General features: G+C 39.4%; 1 protein-coding gene across 1 annotated transcript in view; it reads right to left on the reverse strand.

The window, feature by feature from the left end:
• The window catches only part of DOCK1 (dedicator of cytokinesis 1), a 316,175-nt gene that overhangs the window by 9,674 nt on the left and 283,725 nt on the right, over nucleotides 1–22,776 (reverse strand). Inside the window, exons 45-50 of the mRNA XM_086616514.1 lie at nucleotides 22,128–22,304; nucleotides 21,230–21,313; nucleotides 16,131–16,268; nucleotides 13,118–13,263; nucleotides 9,091–9,289; nucleotides 3,635–3,788 (exon numbers count right to left, since the gene is read on the reverse strand). Of these exons, the coding sequence (XP_086472640.1) occupies nucleotides 3,635–3,788; nucleotides 9,091–9,289; nucleotides 13,118–13,263; nucleotides 16,131–16,268; nucleotides 21,230–21,313; nucleotides 22,128–22,304 (898 nt within the window). The remainder of the gene's footprint in view (nucleotides 1–3,634; nucleotides 3,789–9,090; nucleotides 9,290–13,117; nucleotides 13,264–16,130; nucleotides 16,269–21,229; nucleotides 21,314–22,127; nucleotides 22,305–22,776) is intronic.

Raw genomic sequence — 22,776 nt, forward strand, 5'->3', positions numbered from 1 at the left:
CTTACGGCACTGACACTGCAATAACGCTGCACATGCGATGTCTTTCTCTGCTCCTCGCTGCCTCTATAATTATCTGCAGCTCATCTAATGAAGGATTTTAAAAGAAAGTGGAATAAATGAACCAACCCCCGTGTTGACGGGAAGTACGAACTGTGGAGTCACACTGGGCTCATTTTTAGGATACACTCAAAACACTTGAATGATCTCCTCTTTTAATAGAAAATATTTTTTATTTCAGATTCCATGTCAAACTATTCATAGTTCAGCAAATGTGATTTTCTCAGCTGTAAGCTATGCATTTACACCTCGTGCATTAGTACACAACGTAAGTTTTGGTAAGTGCAGCAAGAAAACATAATTGAGCTAAGCTTTATTTACTTTCCCTTCGGAAAATAAAAGCTTCTTGTTGACAAAACGCACAAATGAAAGCCTATAATTAACTACATCTCTCTCAAAAACTTTCAAACTCCAGGTAACTATAATAAATGAGTAATCATTAGTTGTTAAGTAAATAAAATCATGCGAGAGAGAGTCCAAAACATTTACTACTACTGTTTGCTGTGTAGAAAGTTCCCTTTTCTTAGCAGATAAATCCTAGCAGGTACATGCTGTAAAGGTGAATAGCCTGAGGGACAATAAAGCTTATTGAAGCCTGAGTGATATATAGGTTTTTGTTAGAAATCCACCAATGGTGTATTTCAGGGTAATTCAGTCATTTTCAGACGGTCAAAACCCACTGTGAGCTCTATACGACAAGAAACTTTTATTTTTGATAAATTAGGGAAGCGTTTTCATTTAGGAAATGAAAAAAAAGGTAATTTTTATTTTACTGGGGTGATTTGTGAAACAAGTGGAGGGCTTGTTTATGCAGATATTTTTATTGCAAGGTTCCTATCAATATCTGACAACAAGTGTCCTTTTATGGTTCTCTAAAATAGCCTCTCACTAACACAATTTAACTGTAAGGTCGCTGTATTGATTTGTCACTGAAAACTGTAATTTTACTCTTCATCCTTTCACTAGAACTTTCAACTATGCTGAGAAGGAGATGATTTTCCATCCTGGGACTTCAAACTTTCAGTGGCTTCTTCTACATCAGACTGAAAACCATTGTTTGTCCTCCAGGATCTGAATTTCTCACTGCTTTTTCTGTTGCTCCTGTTTTCAATCCCTCCTTTTCTACACACACAGGATTTCTCCATTCCCTAAACATTCATAATAATTCCTTTTAAGTATCTCCATCAGAATCTACTTCTGCTAAGCTCATGTCACTAAACATGCAACTGGAAAACGACGCCATGCATTTGTAACTAAATATTGATGCTGGGAAGGAATCTCCCTGATGGTGAAACCGAGATGTCTGGAAAACAGCATTTTCTTTAGAGTTGTAGCTTTAGCCAGAACTTGAGCAGAACCTTGAATCGTTCTTCAGAGAGGGAAATTTTTCGGTATTCATTGTAAACAAGCCATGTTTTTAGGTCTCATTATATACATTCCTTGAGCGGAAAATGAAAATGAGTATAATAACACACTATTACCCAAAGATAAAGTGAATTTAAGGGAACACTTCATCACTGTATCTTACATGATATTACAATATCTACTAACTTCGTCTAAGCCATTTTGTGTAGACTAGTGGGTGCTACCAAGATGATGGTAAGATACATTTTGTTAGGAGTTACATAAACCCTTTGTTTCATTAAGGTTGACATTTGGACGATCCATGGAAAGGCAGGTGAGCAATATTTTCACTAGAGCTGCAGATGGAACAATGCCTGGAGGCAATTCCACTTTAATATCTGCAATACGCTGAACAACCTGAACGGTCACCAACTGTCCACACAACTGTGTCCTCCTCCACTTCTGAGCCTTTCCCTACATTCCACAGCTCCTGATACAGCTCTAATCTTCTGCAGCCCCCGCTGTGTTCCTGCAGCCCGCACATGGCACCTTCACCACCTCATCCTTTCTCCAGACAGCAATAAATCCCCATAAATGTGGACAGAGTATTTCCATCCACATGAACAGCTCATAATCTACATTAACAACATATTTACATTCAGTCTGGCAAACTATTCAGTAGAACAACAACCTTCTATGATGAAAAAAATTATTTGCCCTGACTAGCTAATCTCTCACACAGCTTTATGAAATCTGAGAGTTCTACCTTACTGCAGAAATGGGTATCAAACACAAACTTCAGTAATTTTCAGTCGTGCTTCAAGAAGATCTATTTGCTACAGATCTATTCATTTTCTCCTGCTCGGTTCTGCTGAACTCCACTGCGCTAACTCAGTCACTACACAAATAATTACTCATCATTTCTGCTTTGCTATCATTATTCAAGGTGTTTCCTCAGACTAGTACGGTCTGAATATTTATTCCATACTGGACACGTGCCAATGAGAATATTTTTGAGCTGGCAAGAGATCAGTTAGATGACTTTTTTTTCCATCTTAACCTAATGACCAAATTTTACACTCCATTCTCCTAAACTGCCAGCTAACAAGCACGCAGTATTGCTTAGCAACCCATTAACTGCTTTTAGCCAATTTGTGCACTGAAGCAACTTCTTTATCCTTGGAATACCTAAAAAAATTTATCACTACGCTTCCTCAAACAATTATGGGCAAGTCCCATGGATTTTGCAATAAGCTGAACCTGTTTTCCGTAACACCCATAAATCTCCAGCATAAAGAAATAAATATTCTCCAAAATACACGATGATTTCAGATACTTTTTTGAAAAAAGAGATCAAGTTAGTTTTAATAAAACGTATAGAGGAAGAAATAATCAAATTCAAAGAATATTTTTTGCAGGAGTATATATACCTCTGCATCCCCAGTTCTTGGCATCCTGGTAGCTTTTGGCTATCGAGCTGTAAAGCTACTAACATTTCACTCTTGACTACTGTACCAGCGTTTGTTTACATGCATCAAAAATATCTTGTTTTTTGTTTTTTTTTTTTTTTTTTTTTTTGTTTTGTTTTTCCCTACATGCTAGCAACTGAAAACTCTGAATAACAGTTTTTGGAAAACAGCATTGTAAAAGAAAGAGGTGTTGTATTAAAGCTGGTTTTGCAATAGGGTTTCCTGAAGACTGAAGCAAACATATTTTACAGAAAAACTGCATGATAGATGCCAATGTCAAACAACAAAAAAAACCATCAAAAGGACTGAATTTCCCCCTCGCTCCTCTTGGGCTTGTACTGACTATATAGCAAATAAAAGTTCTTTCAAGGTACGATTACATTAAAAGATTATTTTTCAGCCTTTATGCTTCAAAATACACTAGATTCAATATAGAATTAAGTACAACACTAATTTTTGGCAGTTAGTCTATACCTAAGTTATTGTTAATGATTACTTGAAAAGGAAAATGAACCTTCTCAATGCAACAATTCTGCTTGCTTTTGTAAAAGGTTGAAATAAGTTTTGCTGGCAAAGGCAAGGAGCATGATGTAAGAGGCAAGTTTTTGCTCCTGCAAGCGACCCCACGGTGAGGGCAGAACGACTAACTCAAAGAACTCCAACCAAGGTGCAAGGTAATGGTCAGGAAACACATCTCCCCACCAGAAGTCATTTTGCACAAAATATTCTAGGAAAATAAAATTTCATTCAAATTAAAGACTTACTGGACAGCATGCCGAAAGAAAGTTTTGTCCGTGGTGTTATCGGGGGCGGCGTGGCTTGGGAGCTGGGAGGTGACGGAGAGACGGAGAAACGTCTTTCACTCGAGATGACGTTTATGACTTGGCTTTTGGGTCTCTGCGGTCTCAGCGGGCTGATCTGCACGGGGACAAAACCAACAAAAAAATCTCCTAAACAGTACTAGGGCAATGATAACATACAATACTTCTGATTTAATGCGGCATTTCACAGCTCCAAACGTTCTTCCCATCTCCCCAGGAATCACAATGAGACTTCACACACACACCTTCCCGTAGCCTGGCATATTTTTCTAAGGCAATGAGCCAACTCCCCAAACACTTGCTTAATAACAGCTAAAGAAGTCTATATCCTTACACAAGATTATACAGCAATCAAAATATTTTCTTTCTTCTCATGTGGCTCTCCTTCCCTGTTAAAATTTATCTCTTTAATAGCTTGCATGGTCAAACTTTCTTCTGAGGAAGATATCATCTGTCCAGAAGCACTTTCTTGATGGTGCATGTTTGTGCTTATATGTAATTCACTGAAACATCCTTATTGTTTTGCTCTGGCTGCTTCACAGTCCATTTAAATTTTCCATTAGAAAGACTGAAATGATACTTGTAATCTGATGGGCAACTAATGCTTTTGTTAAGGTGATTCTTTTCACTGAGCTTAATCCTGAGCTCTACTGTTTGTTACCCATCCACCTGCCCCCATATTTCTAGTAATCGCAGCGAAAAAAGGAATTTTTTATTTCTAGGAGATCACAGAAAATGAAGCAGCAACCTGAAGTTAAGACAGGAAGAACAGCCAAGATGCTGCATTAGGACAAAACACAAAATGCCAGCAGCAATTCATGCTTTTTTGAAGAATTTTGTCGTTTCACACTGTGTTTTAAAAAAGTATGCAGTGAAGGAGAAATCTAAAATGAGGTATGAGTGCTTCCTTTTATTTTCAGAAAACAAACCCTAAAAGGAGTTGCGTAAAAGGCCGTGTCTCGGAGACCCTTCTACAAGAAAAGACTGACCATAAAGTATGTAACTCTGGTTTTGAAAGTTCATCAAGACCTCAGGGTAACCTGTCAGAAATTTGTTTAATACTAAAATTCAAGTCCTAAAGACACCAAAGGTTTATTCTTTAAAGATATTGTAAAGCATATTTTTAGTAGAATGGATAAGCACAGTAATTACTTTCTCAGAGGCATATAATTATAAAAAAGCAACTAAGGAAATACACTAATTGATTAGGAAAGCTGTAATGCCAGAATCAAGAGGAAAAAACAATAACTACAAACAAGTTCCCAAGTTAACCTGATCTGTAGCTACTCATCTCAAATAAATTTTCACTTCTTCTGTGATTGACAAGCTTGGTCCTTTTCTTAAAGCTTCACATAAATCACAGTTCTGCTATGAACTCTTTGGAGACCACTAATCCATAATTAACCCAGTGCTAATTTTTTCTGGTCTAATGAAAGCAGGATCAATGGTGAGTGATGTTAGATGCCACTAAATCAATAAAACGTGCAGCCTGTTATTGTGATTTCTTACACAAGCTTTCGAGTGGTCTGTTAACTACCTGGCTTCAGTGTTAAGTTTGCAATCAGCTGATGGAATCAAAGAACTAACAACGAGAATTTCTGTTAAAGAGGTTTATGTGATACTTAAAAGAAGATATAAATCTCTAGAAAACTATAAAGCCATTACTGATCATCTTCACATACCAAAGAGCTTAATTCATCTTCTGATAAGATCATACTAGTACAAGATGTCTGTAATTAGGACTTGGGTTTTGATCAGTCAATAAATTCATTATGAGTACAGTGAAATTTGGAAAAGAGTATTTAAGCCATACAGCTAGACAAATTGGCCTCTGAATGCTCCTTTTTAAAGAAACTGTAAAAGCTCTACGAAATAATTCTGCAGATAATCTTCCCACACTCTTCCATGAAGATTCATTTGATTGGAATAAAAGAAGCTCCTATATACGAAAGCCTATGGCAGTGATGGAAACGCTCATTTCATTAGACAACATCATCTTTGAAAAGAGCAGCAGAAGCTCTGCAGAGATGGCAATGACTGTCTGACACTCCTGCTCTGCCTCTCACTTGATATTCCCTGTAAATTTGGTATCATGCTTGCAATTACATTGCACAATGCAATTAGCAGTGAATAACACAGGATCCAGAACAGATTTACATGCAAGGTTATGGATACACCCTTCCCTCCTGGAAGCAAACCACTGATAACTACCTATTTGTGGTGGGTGAAGGATCATTTAGAACATGAGTGTCGTCAGGCAACTGAAAATTGTGTGTGAGCCCGTGTGTGGGGGTAAATATCTGAAACTGGACTTTCGAACTGTCAAGCTCAAGCCTGTTATTTGCCATCTACAACTGGCACAGGCTGGTTGTAAACTGTGATGACACCTGGATGAAACAGTAGTGACACACATGGAACTCTCCTGTTAATAAACAGACATGAGACAGAGCCAGCGATTCAGAGCTTGAACACACACTGTGCTTCTGCACATGGATTATTCTGACACATCCCACAATCCCAATCCATCACGGATTCTCATTTACTTCATCTCACCAGTGACAATACTGAGTGCAGTTCTTCCAGCCTGCTATGTATCCTTCAGCATCACCTTAGACCAGACTTCATCACCCAGTCTTGCTCATGAGAACATTGGGTGAGATGTTCCAAAAGTCATACTGAAGTCGGCCCATCGGGGGTCTGCCTCATCATTCCTACCCACAGAGCCTCCTCCTCCATCGCAGAAAGAAGAAAGACTTGACCTATCTGGTGTTGTCAAATCCAAGCTGGCTCTTACTCTTTCATCCCTCTTCTTGAAGGTACTTATAAATTGTCAACGTACTAAAGAAAAGCATGTCTTCTTCTGTAAGATCTCCAGATATTTTAGATGTCAGAAGTAAGAATTCATCATAAAATTCACCAAATCTTGTAAGTGAATTAGTGATTCAGAAGGAATTCAGTAGTTATAATATAAAATCTAGTAACTAACAGTAGTTTATTACTAAAATTTCACTTTGAAAGCTCTTTAAATTTTTATTTCCCTTTCTAGTGAAATCTGGATTCCAACTTTTTTGGAAAGAAACAATCCTTAATTCTCCCCCCTCCATTTCATTATCATCTTTTTTTTTTAAGCTAGCAAACTTTCCGCTTCCAAGCTCCTAATGCAAGAGAAATCAAAACGCCTTTTTCTTCATAAAACACAGCAGTAACAGTGCTTTGGGAGCAATTTCAACTTAAAAAGGGAACTTGCACACAGTGCAGCCCACAAAAGTAAAACAATGGAAAAGCTGAGTTCTTACCCACAAAAGATAACAATTTCCCTTTTACATCATTAATAGGGGACACTTATCTCCAGAGCACAAAATTTTCACGACAAGGCGAACTTTATCTTTAAACTGCTTGACATTATCTGTACAAAATTCCTGAAGACAGCAGTGGGAATTGTACAACCACTCTTGTAAACTAATCTCAAAAGTGTTTCTTCTGCTTCACCTACAAGAGAAAATGAACCACGCTAACACCAAGCATTAAAAATTGACTTGGTCATTTTGGATCTCATCAAGTAGTTTGCAGATACTGGAAAGGGAGAGTTTTTCTCTCAACAGTAAACTCCTTTTCATATTATTGATCTGTGGATTTCAAGAAGTTCAAAGTAATTCTAAATAACTAATTCTGACATTTAATTTCCTTCCCTCTCTATAACCAGGGGAAAACTAGTCATACCAGTCATCCACTGAAAGCTCTTGACTGGGAAGAGTGGAAAACTTGAGTCAAACCATGTTGGGCTTTGCTCATTTTTGTTCCTCAGAAGACAAATGGGAATATGCCTTGAAGGGTTATCACGTCCTCCTTTCCAGCATTTGCATTTTTCTAGTCATAAGCAATCATCTCCAATATCCAAGACCTCTCAGAGATGACAGTGACCTTGCAGTGTCATCAATCAGCTCTCCAGAATCCTTGGACGTCTCCCATCTGGTCTCATGGATTTGTGCAAGTCCACAGACTGAGCTGTCCTGAAACACAACTTTCTTCTCCTGTGGCTAACGCTCTTCTTCCACAAGCCCTGCTAGTCCGTTGGGAGATCTGGGAGATGCAATGTTCCTGACATTGCAATGTTCAGGCTTAGTTAAAATCCAACCACTGCAACACGCAGAGTTGAAAGCCCTGCGTCAAAAAGATGAGACGTATGGACATCTACACAAAATATATTTGCCATCTGAAAACATTCTAATGATGCTCACCTGACTGGCTCTGGCACAAGGAATCTCCATTTAACCAAACCAGGGCTGATCCAAAATTTACTGAAGTCAATGGAAAAACTCACTGGCTTCAAAGAAGTTTGGGTGAAAAGCCCAAGATGCACAAAAGGGGTTTCATCTGAGTTTTTTGCTGAGCTACTACTGAGCCTCAGGCCACATGAGACACAACAAGTCTGATCTTCCAAGATGCCAGAAGACACATCCAAGAGATCAGCTCATCTCTGGATGGAAAAGGTGGAGCAAATCCAGCAAAGCGAGGAACTCTGGCTGAACATCTAAGTAATACTCCGCTACAAACACCAAACAGAGGATCTGCTCGTCGCAGGTCAGAGAGAAGCTGTTTCCAGAGTCCAACGTGAATGACACAGCCACCAACGAAAGACTCTGCTGAGTTACAAGCTGGCGCTACAAGGACTTGTGCAAATCTTTACAAGAGCATTACATTTATTTCTGGAGGGCAAGTTTTAAACTCTTGGCCTCAAAACAGGTGTCCAGGCAGAGATCTGGAGGTTACAGCTAGTTCATGCCTCCGTGCTCCAGCTTAAAATGACTTTGCTTCCGATTTCAGGGCTAAAACTGCTCAAGTTACCTGAGCCTTCAGGAGAGTTTCAGTGAATTAAATATATGCCAAGGAGAGTGGGCTTAAGAGAGATATACCCTGTGGTTAATATTCTTACACACAGCCACCAGTGGAACTGCTTACGATTTTCTGCTGAAAATAGCCTTTCAAGAATATGGAATTGCCATGCACGAAACGACCTTCTAACATTTCCACCAAAAAGTGTTTTGCAGTAGTCAGCTGAAATATGAGAAAACCCATCAGGATCTATTGGGAATCATAAAATCAAAAGGCTGCTGAAACGGTAGCATTTATTTTACTTAGGATATACCATCTGTTCCTTTTATCAAATAGCCACATATAGCTGTTGGTAAGATTTTCATATGAGATACCATGATTTTTTTACACTGTAAATAAAAATCTGTATTTTTTATTACTTATCACATGTATGAACATCGTAGCGTATTCCCCTAGAGTTATTTTTGGTCTAAACATAAACTAAATCGTAAAAATCAACATTTTTATTTAAAAGAGAAAGAACACTGCTCAGAATTAGATAAAGCATTACTTGCTAATAAAGTTACCGTTTCTGAAAGGATCACTGCTTCAGACTGCTGCAGAGAAATATCAGTAGACTTAAATTCTTTATCAAATATCTCTTGATGCTTGCTGTTCCTTTTCTCCTTCTTCTTTTCTTTCTTATCTTTATCTAGGTCATCCTTGTCCAATTTGTCTTGGGACCTAGAATGCATCTTTTTTGGCAGGAGGGGCTCCAGCACAAACCTAAAGAAAATTGTTGTTGCTTAGATCTATAAAGTACTATTTTCAAAACACTTCATTTTCATATACATATTTCCCAAAGTCTCACTTGAGTTAACGATGCTTTGCTAATCCGGGAAAACTCATTAGAGAGAAAAGGAGGGGGCAGAAGGTCATAACAATCATAATTGTCTCACAATAAAATTTACTGCAGGACTGCTGGAGAACCACGACCGCCGATTTCCCTGCTCTGTAGTAAATTCACCACTTTACAGCTACACAAACTCCTGGGTTTCATGGATGTGGTTTACATAATAATGAGTTTCTAATCCAGCGCTCCCACTCCGTGTGCTGGGGCACCGTGGCAGCCGTGTCAGCAGATACCCGGGAACGCCAGTGGAAATCAGCACGGGACGAGCGCACGTAATTGTACGATGCACTGAAGGAATCTCACCCCTACTTCCCCTGCACCTCGGAGGCAGTCCATATGTCTACAATGGCTTTGAGGGTATCTTTAAATAGCCAAGTCCCCAAATTCCACCTGGAGAATTTTCTTTTTGGTAGAGGACGTATTTAGTCCCCAGAGAAGGAATAACAATTGAGAAATTGTTTTGCAGAGGCGTAGCGATTTTCTGTTGAACATGCACAACATAAACAGCTTTCTAATCCTTGTAACTCAACAAAATTGCAGTACCTTTCCACAGCAAAGCAAACAGCATCACCCTTAATGCAAAGGAAACACCTATACATTGCACAAAAGCAGGAGGTACAGAGGTTTAACCACAGGCACGAGCCCCGTTCGTGTCCATGATAACAGCCTGTGTGTGTACGTTTGGTTTTGCCTGAATGTGTGAGGATATATGGGGTGTGTTATATATGGGGTCATATATATATATGAGGATATATGGAGTGTGATATATCGAAGGTGTTGGTTGCTGAGAAGCTCACCATGAGCCGGCACCGTGTGCTGGCAGTCCAGAAAGCCACCCGTGTCCTGGGCTGCATCCAGAGCAGCGTGGGCAGCAGGGCGAGGGAGGGGATTCTGCCCCTCTGCTCTGCTCTCCTGAGACCCCCCTGCAGTGCTGCCTTCAGCTCTGGGGCATCAACACAAGAAGGACATGGAGCTGTTGGAGCGGGTCCAGAGGAGGCCACGGAGATGATCCTAGGAATTGGCTGTTCTTCAGACAATGATTCATCGCATCCCTTCCAGGCATTACTATTATTAGCACTATTAATGATTTGTACGCAACGTATCAGGGATAAGATGGGCTACCACACCATGCTCCTACTTGAAGCACATTAGGACTTGCAACAGATGGCAAATCATGCAGGCACGTTGGGATTTCCTCGCTGCCAACCACTGCTTGTAAGTGCTCAGATTTGTACTTCTAAGTCCCGTCTTAAGCAGTGAATAAACCCGAGGTCCTGTTTTAAAGTCAGAGTTTTATTTATACTTCGAGTTGGGAGTTGTAAAACACATACTATGTCAACATCTGCTTTGAGTTTTTACTGTTTAAAAGCTCCAAAGCAGGAGAAGCTCAAGATGGTGTAAAATATAAGTCAGGTGATCTGGGCAAGTCTGTCAGCTCCAGTTTTAATTGTTTTTCTTAGCTCTGCCTCTAATCTCAGAATTAACATATGAACTGAGGGGAAATGGAAAGCTGAAAAGGACAATGGACCATAAACTAAATTAACTATGGGTAGGTACATGGGTGAACTTCTTCCAAGTTAGTGACAAACCACCCACACGATTTTTACAGTCACTTGAATTTTTAAGGTCTTTCATTATGTTATTCACATCTGATGATTCTTCTTCTGCTCCACTGATCAAGCAAGTCAGTTTTTTTTTCAAGTCTCAGTGATGATAGTTGTTCATTATATTTTCTTAACGTGTTACAGCTGTATTGCTTCGGGCTCGGAGCAGGAGCTAAGCTGCACGGTGATCTTTGTGAGATTTTTTTTTAATATATATACTGAAGGGACTCACGAGATCCTCCAAAACTGCTAAGTGACCCCTGTCACAACAAAGCTGCGATGGAGATGCAAAAATTAAGAAAATAGCATCTAATGGACAAAGAAAAACACATACAATGATTTTGAAGGGAAAAAAGTGAAAAAGGTAGAGGCAGGCAGGGAAAGAATCAGTATTTTTCTTCCGAGACAAAATAAAGTTGCCTACTAAACTGGAATCGTAGTTATCCACAGGTTCCAGCAAGACAACTTTTGTGGATGAATTAGTCAAAATGCATCATCGTCTCTGCTGTCCTACATTTACATCAACATGACTCACCGTGAATACGTTACAGAGGGTGATGTAATGAGAGCTGAATTGTGCTCTGTTTGCAGTTCTTCCCAATGGGTAAATAAACTGTTTGTAATCAGGACCACGTTGGTTCTTAGGTGCTGTATTTAATTTTACTTGATGCTTTTACTCTCTAGTCAGGTAATAACTCGCTCCAAAAGTGCACGAGGGACACGAATGTTTCTAGCACATCTCTAGTGGCCCTTCAGGAGGCTTTAAAAATGCCACCTTGGTCAAATATTGACTTTCTGGATTACAGGAATGTCTGGGGGGAGGAAGAGGGAGAAGGGACTTCTGAGACTGCACCGAAATCCCAAAAAGAAAACAGATTATTTTGTTCTTTTGAGGGATGCAACTGTGAGACGGGGCTTATCAACAGAATTCCCAGTTCTCATGTGAAATATCTTGATAAGTCTTGAAGTACAATCTTGCCATAAGCAGCTTTTCCTCTGGCAGCAAACGTGAGAAGAAATGATTGAGCAGTTAGCTAATCCCTTCCCTCTCCCAAGCTCCACCTGTTAACAGGGCTGGCTGAACATGGCTCATCACCGACTTTGCAAAAGATCACTTCTGAACGATTACACTTGCAATACTTTAAAATGAGATCATTTGTCTCCTGTTTCTTTGGGTTTTTTTGTTTAAATGCTTAGGGGGCTTTGTTTAACTTTGTTTTTTAAAGAGGTCCAAGACGGGCATTACATTTATCTTGATTAAAAAAAAAAGGACAAGGAATATATCTTGAGATAAATGTCTATCTAGTTTGGATTTTTAGCCAGTCTGTCACTTAAAAGCGTCATCCCTACCCCACGCTAGTTACTCATGCTGATTTGTCACATTAATGTTTGCGGGGCATTATGAAGAAACAAATCTGGAATAAAATAAAGGGCCATGAAGACAATCTCAGGGCTGGAGCATCTCTCCTATGCAGACAAGTTGAGAGAGTTGGAATTGTTCAGCGTGGAGAAGAGAAGGCTCCAGCGAGACCTTTAAGCAGCCTTCCAGTACCTAAAGGGGCTACAGGAAAGCTGGAGAGGGGCTTTTGACAAGGGCATGTAGTGATAGGACAAGGGGCAATGGCTTTAAACTGAAAGAGGGGAGATTTCAATGAGATCTAAGGAAGAAATTCTTCACTGTGAGGCTGATGAATCACTGGACCAGGTTGCTGAGAGAAGTTGTGGCTGCCCCATCCCTGGAAGTGTTCAAGGCCAGGTGGGATGGGGCTTTGAGCAACCTGATCTAGTGGAAGGTGTCCCTGTCCATGGCAGGGGGGTTGGAACTAGATGATCTTTAAAGTCTCTTCCAACCCAAACCATTCCATGGTTCTATGAAAATACATGGGAAAAGAGCCAACCAAAAAAACTCCACAGTTCCTTCTGAGACCAAAAAAAAGGTCATGATGCCACACAGGAGGAGTCAGTAGGATCGGAAGGAGTAACATCATGATGGCACTGAGATCTGGACCAGTTTGGTGATAATCATAAAAAGCTTTAGCTGTACATGTCAAATCATGCTTTACAGAGATAAGCCCTCAGAGAGTATTTCTTACATACCCATCTGAGCCAGGTCGAGAAGGTGTGCTGTCGGAGGAAATGGAAGACACCGACGCAACGGAGAGGGGTCTTGAAGATGATGGCATCGTGAAGGATCTCACCATGGACCGCGGCCGACTGCCTCGTCTATCATCCAGGCTTGAAAGCTGCAATAAAGAAATATAAGATCTTACTTCTTAAATCACAACGTAGCTGATATCTGGTTACAAAAAAAAAAACCACTGGAAAGCTCCATGGTTTTTCTTCCATGTGGTATTTTATATTATTTAATTATTCATCATGTTCGGCAACAAACAAAACATTCTGAAGAAAATCCATTTAAAGGACTATGAGGAAATCTTTATAATGTTAAACATAGTCCTATAATTCATCTGCTTCAATAGAATTTACAGGCTTTTTTTACATCTGGGCTTTAAAAAGGAGTTTTTTACAAGTAACTTTTTTTCAGTCCATCTCTGCAACTGAAGTGACTGCCCTGTCAGTACAATTAAATGAAACAGAGTTTTTAAACAACAAAATAAAAAATAAATTAAAAAAACACTAAGAGGAACTTTCTGTCAAGAGAGTCAATTTGCAGAGTGACATCTAGGTTAAGAAGATAATACATGAAAGATTTTTTTTGTTTCAGACAACTTCAGAGTTCTGAATATTTATACAAGCTTTGTTAGTCATTAATAACTGATATATGCATAAAATAATTGAACTCTTTCAGTCAACAAATAAGAATCTCATGCTGTTTAATTACAGGTATATTTTCTGCCCTGTCAAGTACCAGTAAATTGGCCTTGTACAAGGAAGACAGAAGCGATAAAACTCCATCAATCCTGACGGTTCTTACTGGTGGGTAGAGTGAAATTAGGAAGATAACACCACCTGCGTGTGACTTTCCAGTCATCTCCCCGATGATGTAAATGTTTATTATTGAAGTGACTGACATGCAAGCATCATTAATGCCAATTATTTCTGTTCTCCTTGGGAATAAATTGCTATTTGAACTTTTCCTAAACACATTAGCAAGATGGGATTTGAAGGACTACAAAGGGAACACCGCTTAGAAGGACACCATAAAGGCTGGTGTGTTCCACGTAGGATCTCAGTGTTCCCATTAAAAAGAATGTCATCGCCGTAGCCACAGGTGGAAATGAATCTCCGAAGGAAGACCTGCCATAAAATACACCAGGATATTTCCCTGGCACGTTCTAATCCACCGAGGTTTTGGGCACTCAGCGAACAACATCACTTGGCACGTTTCTTTTTAATATCAGTTTAATGTTTGCTGCTCATTTAGGGGCAGAAGTAAAATTGGAGAACTTTTAATGGTTAGCATTTCCACTCCTTATTTCTCAAGCTTTGACTTCTTAAGGACTACATTGTGATGGAGCTCCCAGCTGATATTCTTGCCTTGGAGGGTTTAAGGATGGGGAGGCAGGAAGGGCATGAAGAGGGCACCGTTTTCTCTGTGATTTCCTCTCGGTGCAATTGTGGTTTAGACACCGAGTTCTCAGGTACAAGGCGAAAACCACAACTGCAGATGTTTTTTAGCACCATGGCTGTACAGACAACCTTCAAAATCTGAGCCCATGACCACCTGCCTCAATACATGCACTAATTGATGCAGCACCTCCAAAAACCATGAAAAACCCCGACTGGGGCAACCACGCAATTTGGCATTTTCGTAAGCTACTACAGAAGTCAGTGCTTTTTCCCATGGAAGCCACCCCTCACTTGCAGGGAAGCATCTGCCATTTGATACCACGTCCTTCGCCTGCTGGGACCTGCTAACTGGCTTTCTTTTTCAAAGGCAGCTAATGGGATTACAGCACAACCTCCTCATCTGCTCCCAGGGTGCCAGGGAAAGCCAGGGATGGAGATGACACGGCAATCCAAACCACAGGCTGGCAAGCTGGCTTTCCTGTGCCACAGCCCAGCAATTAATGGTCTGCTGGGGATTTCCTCTGCTTTTGGATGGCTTTTGGTGACAGGAGGTGGATCTGTGCTTTTTGAGATGGTTTGTTTTTTCATACCAGTCCTTTCTGGGGGAAATGGTTTCTGGTATAGGATATTCTTGAGTCCAATTTGGGGAAAATATGTATTGCATGGAATTTTCACGTACTACTGTCATTTCACAAATAAACTTAAAAATCACAGCGCGTTTAAACAGCGCTGTCAGGGCTACCAGCAGACAGAGATAAATCCATCCCAGCAGCCTTCGATGTATTATTAGGATATCAGCTCCACATAGTCAGTCTTAGAGCAACTCTAACCCCTTGCATCTCAGGCTTTTAAATCATTTTAATAACTGATTCATATAACAGCACCCAATCCGCGTGGATTTTGACCGAATTGTCAATAATATTCTCAATTACGAAGCTGTAGGCTGGCTTTGGCCCTTGCTCCCCAGTGGGTAACACTCAAATTAAAAGCAGAATAAAACTCCATGGGAAACGCCACCAAATTCTTGGCTGTGCCTTTAAAGATGAAGGAGCAACTGAAACCAGCTTGTTGGAATGACAAAAGTATGAACTCCAGCACTAGGAAGTCTCATGAAGTAGCAGCTATCTATTGCCTGGCCACAATTAGGGCACGTGAAAATCCGAGCTGCAGACTGTGGAGCAGCACAGCCCGCACCTCACATCACAAAAGGAATTACATATACGGGAAGGTGACATTCAACTCTAGAAGAATCACACTATAGTGCCCTCAGTGGCATTTTTTTTTTTTTTAAACCCAATTTCTTAAAAATGGGATATTGAAGAATTATCTTGACTTTCGAAGAATAGATTCAGGCAACTTAGAAATTGTTCTCATGGAAGAACCAAGGCATTATGAACATCTCTTATAGCATCTGCTCGTTACTTAATGATTTGATAGCTTCAAGTGACAACCACTGAGAATGACCAGGCAATGCTGCATCAACACCGCAGTAGAGAATTATAATACAGAAATACAGAGATACCCATAATTTACAGAAATTCCACATATTTGGGAAGCATAAATTTAGGAGGTAACTTACAACAGCTCGGACCCCGTACTGTTTTTCCACTTTGTCTTTCAGCTGCCTGAAGCACGCCTCCATCCGCTCGTGGAAGGGCCGCAGCGCCTCCGTCACCTTCTCCCCGTGGATCCGGATGCCTTCTGCCAGGAATGGGATCTGGAAAACAGAGTTAAGTTGCTTCCGTCTGCTGAGTCCTTCTTAAGTGAAGGGTTAGGGCAAGACTTCCCATGTATATTGCAAAAGAAGTGAAAGATCCCATGGCATAATAATAATAGCAATAAGAATAGTAATAATAATAGTAATAGTAATAATAATACTAATAATATTATTATTATTAATACCACCATCACAACAATAAAAATTATCATCATCATCATGACCATCATACATTGTACATGAAGCACAACGCAGTAAAAAAGGACCTAAAAATCTGTTATACATGATTTCCTTTTTTTCTTCGTTAACCAAAGTCTTTCCAAATGAATACAGGCAGAGTTCTGCCAGGTAATCACATCCCGGAGGCACAGGTGAATTTATGAGCACAAACATTCCTGGGATGTTACATTCACAGGGCCCCATACACGTTGTAGTTTAAAATGGCCAACTGATGAATGCCAACTCTCATGCTGGGTTATTAATATCAGTCCTTTCCCAGTTTCAGGAGAATAAAATCTTGAAGGAGAAAATACTCATATGTTTTCTTTAATAAATGCTATTTCTAAACTGCAAATGAGCTACATCCTTGGACACGTATATATTGCGGAGCAATATTTATTAATAAAACATATAGTTTTATACACTGTACATTTCTCCTTAGAAAAATTATTATATTTTCTTTGGGAACAAAAGAGAAGAGAAAAAAATTAAATGAATTTTCTCTTGTAACTGAAAATAATCATTTATCTTCAAGGCTTCTGTCACAAAATATCCATGCCAACACAGGATTATATAATTAGTTCATAGTGTGGAGGTGTAACTGACCTTTTAAAATGTTTTAAGAGAGACATTTTCATTCCCACAGCTATCCAGACATACCATTAGAGTTTTCTACCTCCAGCTTAGGAAAAATATTTCCTCTTCTAGGTCCGTTTCAGCCCACACAGTGCTCTGATTTTAACTTAGATATTCTCTGCAGCAATCAAACTAAGAGGCTTCTCCTTAATAATTCATAATTAAATCATAATACTGATTAAACCCAGATTTTTCTAATAAGACTGAGCAGCAATCAGGATGAGTAGCTTTATTAGTAAGGAGAATAATAAATACACAGATGAATACAGATGAACAAGCTCAATAAATCTTATCGAGACGATTCTCTGTGATTTGACACTATGTAAACGGACACAGTTTCTCCTCCTAAAAGACTACAAAGAGAAGTAAGGATAATGACAAAATTTTTTACTGTGGCCACTTCTATTTGTAGCCATTTGGATCTGCACTCCACAAAAATTAAACACTGAAATCAGAAAATTTCCCTGCTCTGAATAAGTAAATGAATTTCCAAATTTTAATAATTATCAGGCCACACCGTGACCCTCTTATTTCACAGGAATAAGTGGTCACTTGGCTCTTCTATTTAAAAGAACCTGCTGACTTTTTATATGGATTGATTTAAAAAAATCAAATTACCAAGATGAAGTACACACGGGGTCTGAAGCTTCAGCTCTGAGATAATTTTTACAAGCAGAAAATGCACTAATGAGCCTGTCCTAGGGAGTACCAGCTCCAATTTAGAAAATCAAGCCGTATGAAGTAAATTACATTTTTTTTGTCTCAGTCAGGAAAAAAAAAAAGTAGATGCTTCCTTCTGTGCTCCAAATTGAAGTTGCTAAGGAGGGTTTCACTGTTGGAATACACCAGAGGTATAGACCAGGTGTATGCAAACAGCTATGGTGAGCTTCCACCACTTGGAGAAGCAAAATTACAGGGGGGGTGATGGTCAGGTCTGCTGGAGGGTGCGTGGGTCGAGTTGGGAGAACGTGAGCACCTAAATGCTGGTGGCCTCCTGGTAGAGGAACTGTTGAGTCAAGAAAACAGGCAAGAGGAGGCACCAACTACACGGGGATGAAAGAAGACCAGAAACCCCAGAAGAAGAAGGGGATGGTTATTCCTTAATAGAAGATGACTTCAATAAACTTCCTGTGGCTTTGCTACAGAACTTCTGCAAGACTTCTGAGTCAGGATACTTGGTCTCCCTGTGTAAGACCACTTAAACCTTTAAACCTTTATCAACTACAGAAAGAATGTACCTTTAGACTGCTTTATCATTTCTGCTCCACCTTCTTCTACTAACTTCAAAATTCTCCCTACACCTCCTTTTCAGACCTGGACCCGGGGAAATGAGGTGACAAGTGACACTGAACTTTAAACCTGTATTTTAAACCTTTGTAGGAGGCAGAGACAGAGGCAGAGTTTTGCTACGTTGATGCTATTGCCAGCTCATTTGGCTTTGGAGCAATGGGTGGGTTGGGTTTGCTTATGGCTCTAGTTGAAAAGACCCTATGGGGTGGCCTCACCTTTGGAGAGGTGAATCAAAAAGTAAAGGTAACGTAAGTAGCTGAACTAGAAACAGATGAGCTGAATGAGAAAGAAAACCAGCCCAAGGTAGCACTGACTCCATAACTCTAATCTTTGTTACATTTAAAATTTCATAAAATTCCACTGCAACCTAAAATTATTCCCTGATTTATTTATTTATTTATTAAAATCTTGATCTGCTTGGCTGAAAAGAATGGAAAAGCTACATACATTTGAATTAATATAAAATCTTAAATGAAAATCTTTCATAATAATAGAATCATAAAATATGGTCATAAAAGCTTAGTTTGGTATGCTACAATTCTTTCAGCTGTGTAGAAGCAGCACAAGATTTTTATGTGACATCCTAGTTTTGGTATGCTGTAAACACATTAGCTAAACGCAGAGTGACTAATGTCATCAATCATTAATTTCATTGCCATCATTTCAATCAACCTTTTCATTATCTTCCTGCTAAAATAAAAGATCAGCTTGAAATGATGTAGTCGCATGGAAACATTTTTTCTAAATTGAAAAAGCACCAAGATGGACAAAACTGGACACTGCTTTACTACTGAAATTTATCTGAAAAAATAATAGACAGAAAAACTCATGTAATTAAAGTTCATAGGAATTATTAAAGGAAAATGTCCAGAGGAACATGTATTCAAAAGCACAACAGAGACAAAGGCAAGCTAGAGGGATAGAAAAAAATTAAATTTAACTAGTCAGCTGATAATATGATTGTCAGGCTACTATTTCCTATATCCAGACTGATTTATACAGCATAAAGAAAAGCTCCGTGTGATTACGAAACTCCAAGCCCCACATTATTGAAAAATGAAAACTCATTTCTGCTTTCAATCACTGTCAAGCCCGTGATGGATTCAGAGCGCTGCCTCACCTCGGAAAATTTCCAGAACAACTTCCCCCCTGACACCCCGATATTTGGCAGTCAGCCCCCCTCCCCGCTCCCATCTAGTTACGCTGCGGGTGTTCGGAAAAGCAAAATAATTTTACAAGAGGTTTAAGTCTTAAGATACACTAAATGTACACGGACCTTCTAAGGTAATTTAAAAGCACTGACTTCCACCATGAAATGGCTAGACCTTTTATTAAAAAACAATTTTCAGACCTACAAACAGTTTTTGATCTCTTTTTTTTTCTATTTTTCTGGTTCCTATTGTTTTGGAACTACAATACTGATGGGAAATTATGGATTTAAAACCACTGCATAATTACAATACAATGGGATTAGCTGCCATCCGTATTTTCAAATAGTAATATTATTTTAATACACAAATGTCACCACAGTGAATCTTTGCTGAGGAAAAGTGTGTTTGTGATTCATTTGAAGTATCGCTATCGGAGGCAAAGACAGAGAGTTGACATGAAGTTCGTCTTCTGGGATCAAATTATTTTCCTCTATAAAACTTAAAGCTCCTAAAATCTAATCTTCTGTAAAAGCTCACAGGGAAATAAATAAATAAATACATAATTTTTTTTCTAGGACCAAAAGAGTTTTTATTCAGTGATAGTTTTATGGTCTTCAGAGGATTTTTTTTTATTTTATTTTTTAATTCTGTAACTTTGGTTCTACTACCGCTAAGACTGAAACCTATAGAAATGTAAATTATTCCCTTTATCATAAAGACAAAATTGAATATAAAAAGACAATGACGCACTTTCTTCTTCTAGGGAAAAAACACTTCTAGGCACACTGATATTTCTTTAGTTATCATAAATCATCTTGGGGCCACTGGAAAATGTCCAGTATATGACTAAGGAACAAAATTGGAATTGTTTCTTCTTAGCCTTGAAAAAATATTCTTTGGTACATGTAAAGTCAGATCCTCATGCAAGAGGGTTCCTGCTTTGTGTCTGGCATAGGGCTGGAAATCTGGGTTCTGTTGCTGGTTCAGGAAATACTACCTGGGTGATCTGATATTTAAATGATTTCTGCTCTAACGTGTCATCATAAAAACACCAGGTCATTTCACATGTTTTACAAATCAATACTGGTTTCAGAATGTTTAGATGAATTTACTAAATATTTTGCAGGCAAGTTAATTTTCACAACTCTCACATTTAACATTCTGTGCTAAAATTATACACAGGAAATTTAAGAAATGGAAAAAAATTTGTTTGAATAAAGAAGTGAATCTGTGAAGAAATACTGTCCCAGTGCGTGCAAGCAGGAGTGGGGGGGCTCAGGGTTGGGCATTTCATCTTGCTGAGAAGAATTTCTGAAATCAGCCTTACAAGATTAAAATGCAAAACTAAATTGCCAATAATGCTAACCAACATTATTACAAAATGTTTTCTCATTTGATACAGATGGGATATTCTCGCTCTATTATGGTTGCACAGAAAAAAAAAAAAGAAAGAAAAAAAGAGGTTGATCAAGTTTGTTCCTTGCAGGTCTATCAAATGATGTCAGATTTGAAAAGATGAACTTCAGCTCAAGTTCCAAGACAGTTTTAAATGTCAAAGAAGTGTGCACAGGGCGAATAGTTTAATGTCTCAATTTACTCAAAAGTGACACTACACTGTGTTTGTACAGCAGTTGGCCCCAACCAGTCTGATCTAAAATTTTTTACCTGCCAAGCTATCAGATCCTTCAGTTTTTCAATCTTGTCGTGATCTTCTGGATGCTCGTGCATGTATTTTTCGGTAAAAAAAGCCTAGTCAAGAGAGAAAAATGAACAGTGATTTCAGAAAACGAGTCAACATCTACCATGGAAGAACTACCGACAGCAAAGATAATTGAATCAACCCAAAAGTTCTGCAAAATGGCAGTAATAGCTACAAATACGAATGAAAACCTAGGAAAGAGATACAGAATTTAAAATTTAAGATTAGGATGTCAATCTTTTGCGATCAGTAAAGCTGGCAGCTGAGCACATGGTGATCAAGACCTAATCTCATGGGCAATCCCGCACAGGATTTGGCACATCTCTGAAACGTCTTCGTAGCAGTTCCCAGGACACGAGAAATGTTGGTGGTGCAAATTACAAGGTGAGATTATTGACACATATCTGCACCTGACTGGTTATCTCGGAAGTCTCTAACATTTGATAAACCCTTAAAAAACTCACGCATTGGAAAGCAAAGGAGAGAATTGCAAGCGGTTACTTTGGTCACTGAAGTTCACCCAGAAATTCCTGCTTCAGCTCCGATGTCCAAGCGCATGAGAACGCACACCAGAAACGTCACCACTCTTGGTGTCTTAACTCTAGTAAGCAACTGTCCACCACGTCCCTACGTGAGTATTTTTGCTGCTAAATATATTAGCTCTTCAAACGCAGAAAGGCAAAAACGTATCCGTACATATCGAAATGCCACTAAAAAAGGGAAGTTTTAAGTAACGTTCTACAAAGCCCATACAAGGGGATGTTCACACAGAGTTTGTACACAAATACACACGCCCTGGCCCATTCCAGGAGAGCCCAGGCTCAAAGAGGTGAAGCACTGCAGGACAGGTAATTTGGACGTTACCTTCTCATAGTTTGCGAACCCTCCCATGACTGCAGGATCCACAATGCCGTTGAGTAGCATCGAGAGAGGGTTAATGGGAAGATTTGGATCATTCAAATGCTGCTGAACCATATTATTGATCTTATCATTTGTTAGCTGCATGGTTTCTATGGCGTTTTCCAGCGGACTAATTTCAACCTAAAATAAAAACAAAAGGAGGTTTTAATCAAGAAGGACAAGGAACTGCTTGAGAGAGTCCAGCACAGGGCCACAAAGATGATGAAGGGAGTGGAGCATCTCCCTTCTGAGGAAAGGCTGAGGGAGCGGGGTCTCTTTAGCTTGGAGAAGAGGAGACTGAGGAGGGACCTCATTCATGTTTATAAATATGGAAAGGGTGACTGCCATGAGGATGGAGCCAGGCTCTTCTCAGTGGCATCCAATGATAGGACAAGGGGAAATGGATATAAGTTTGAACATAGGAGGTTCTGCTTAAACATGAGGAAGAACTTCTTCCCAGTAAAGGGAACAGAACACTGGAACAGGCTGCCCAGAGAGGTTGTGGAGTCTCCTTCTCTGGAGATGTTCCAAACCCACCTGGACGCGTTCTTGTGTGATCTGATCTAGGTGGTCCTGCTCCGGCAGGGGGACTGGACTAGATGATCCTTTGAGG

This window comes from Tauraco erythrolophus, chromosome 9, assembly GCF_009769465.1.
Source record: "Tauraco erythrolophus isolate bTauEry1 chromosome 9, bTauEry1.pri, whole genome shotgun sequence".
Classification (NCBI taxonomy): domain Eukaryota; kingdom Metazoa; phylum Chordata; class Aves; order Musophagiformes; family Musophagidae; genus Tauraco; species Tauraco erythrolophus.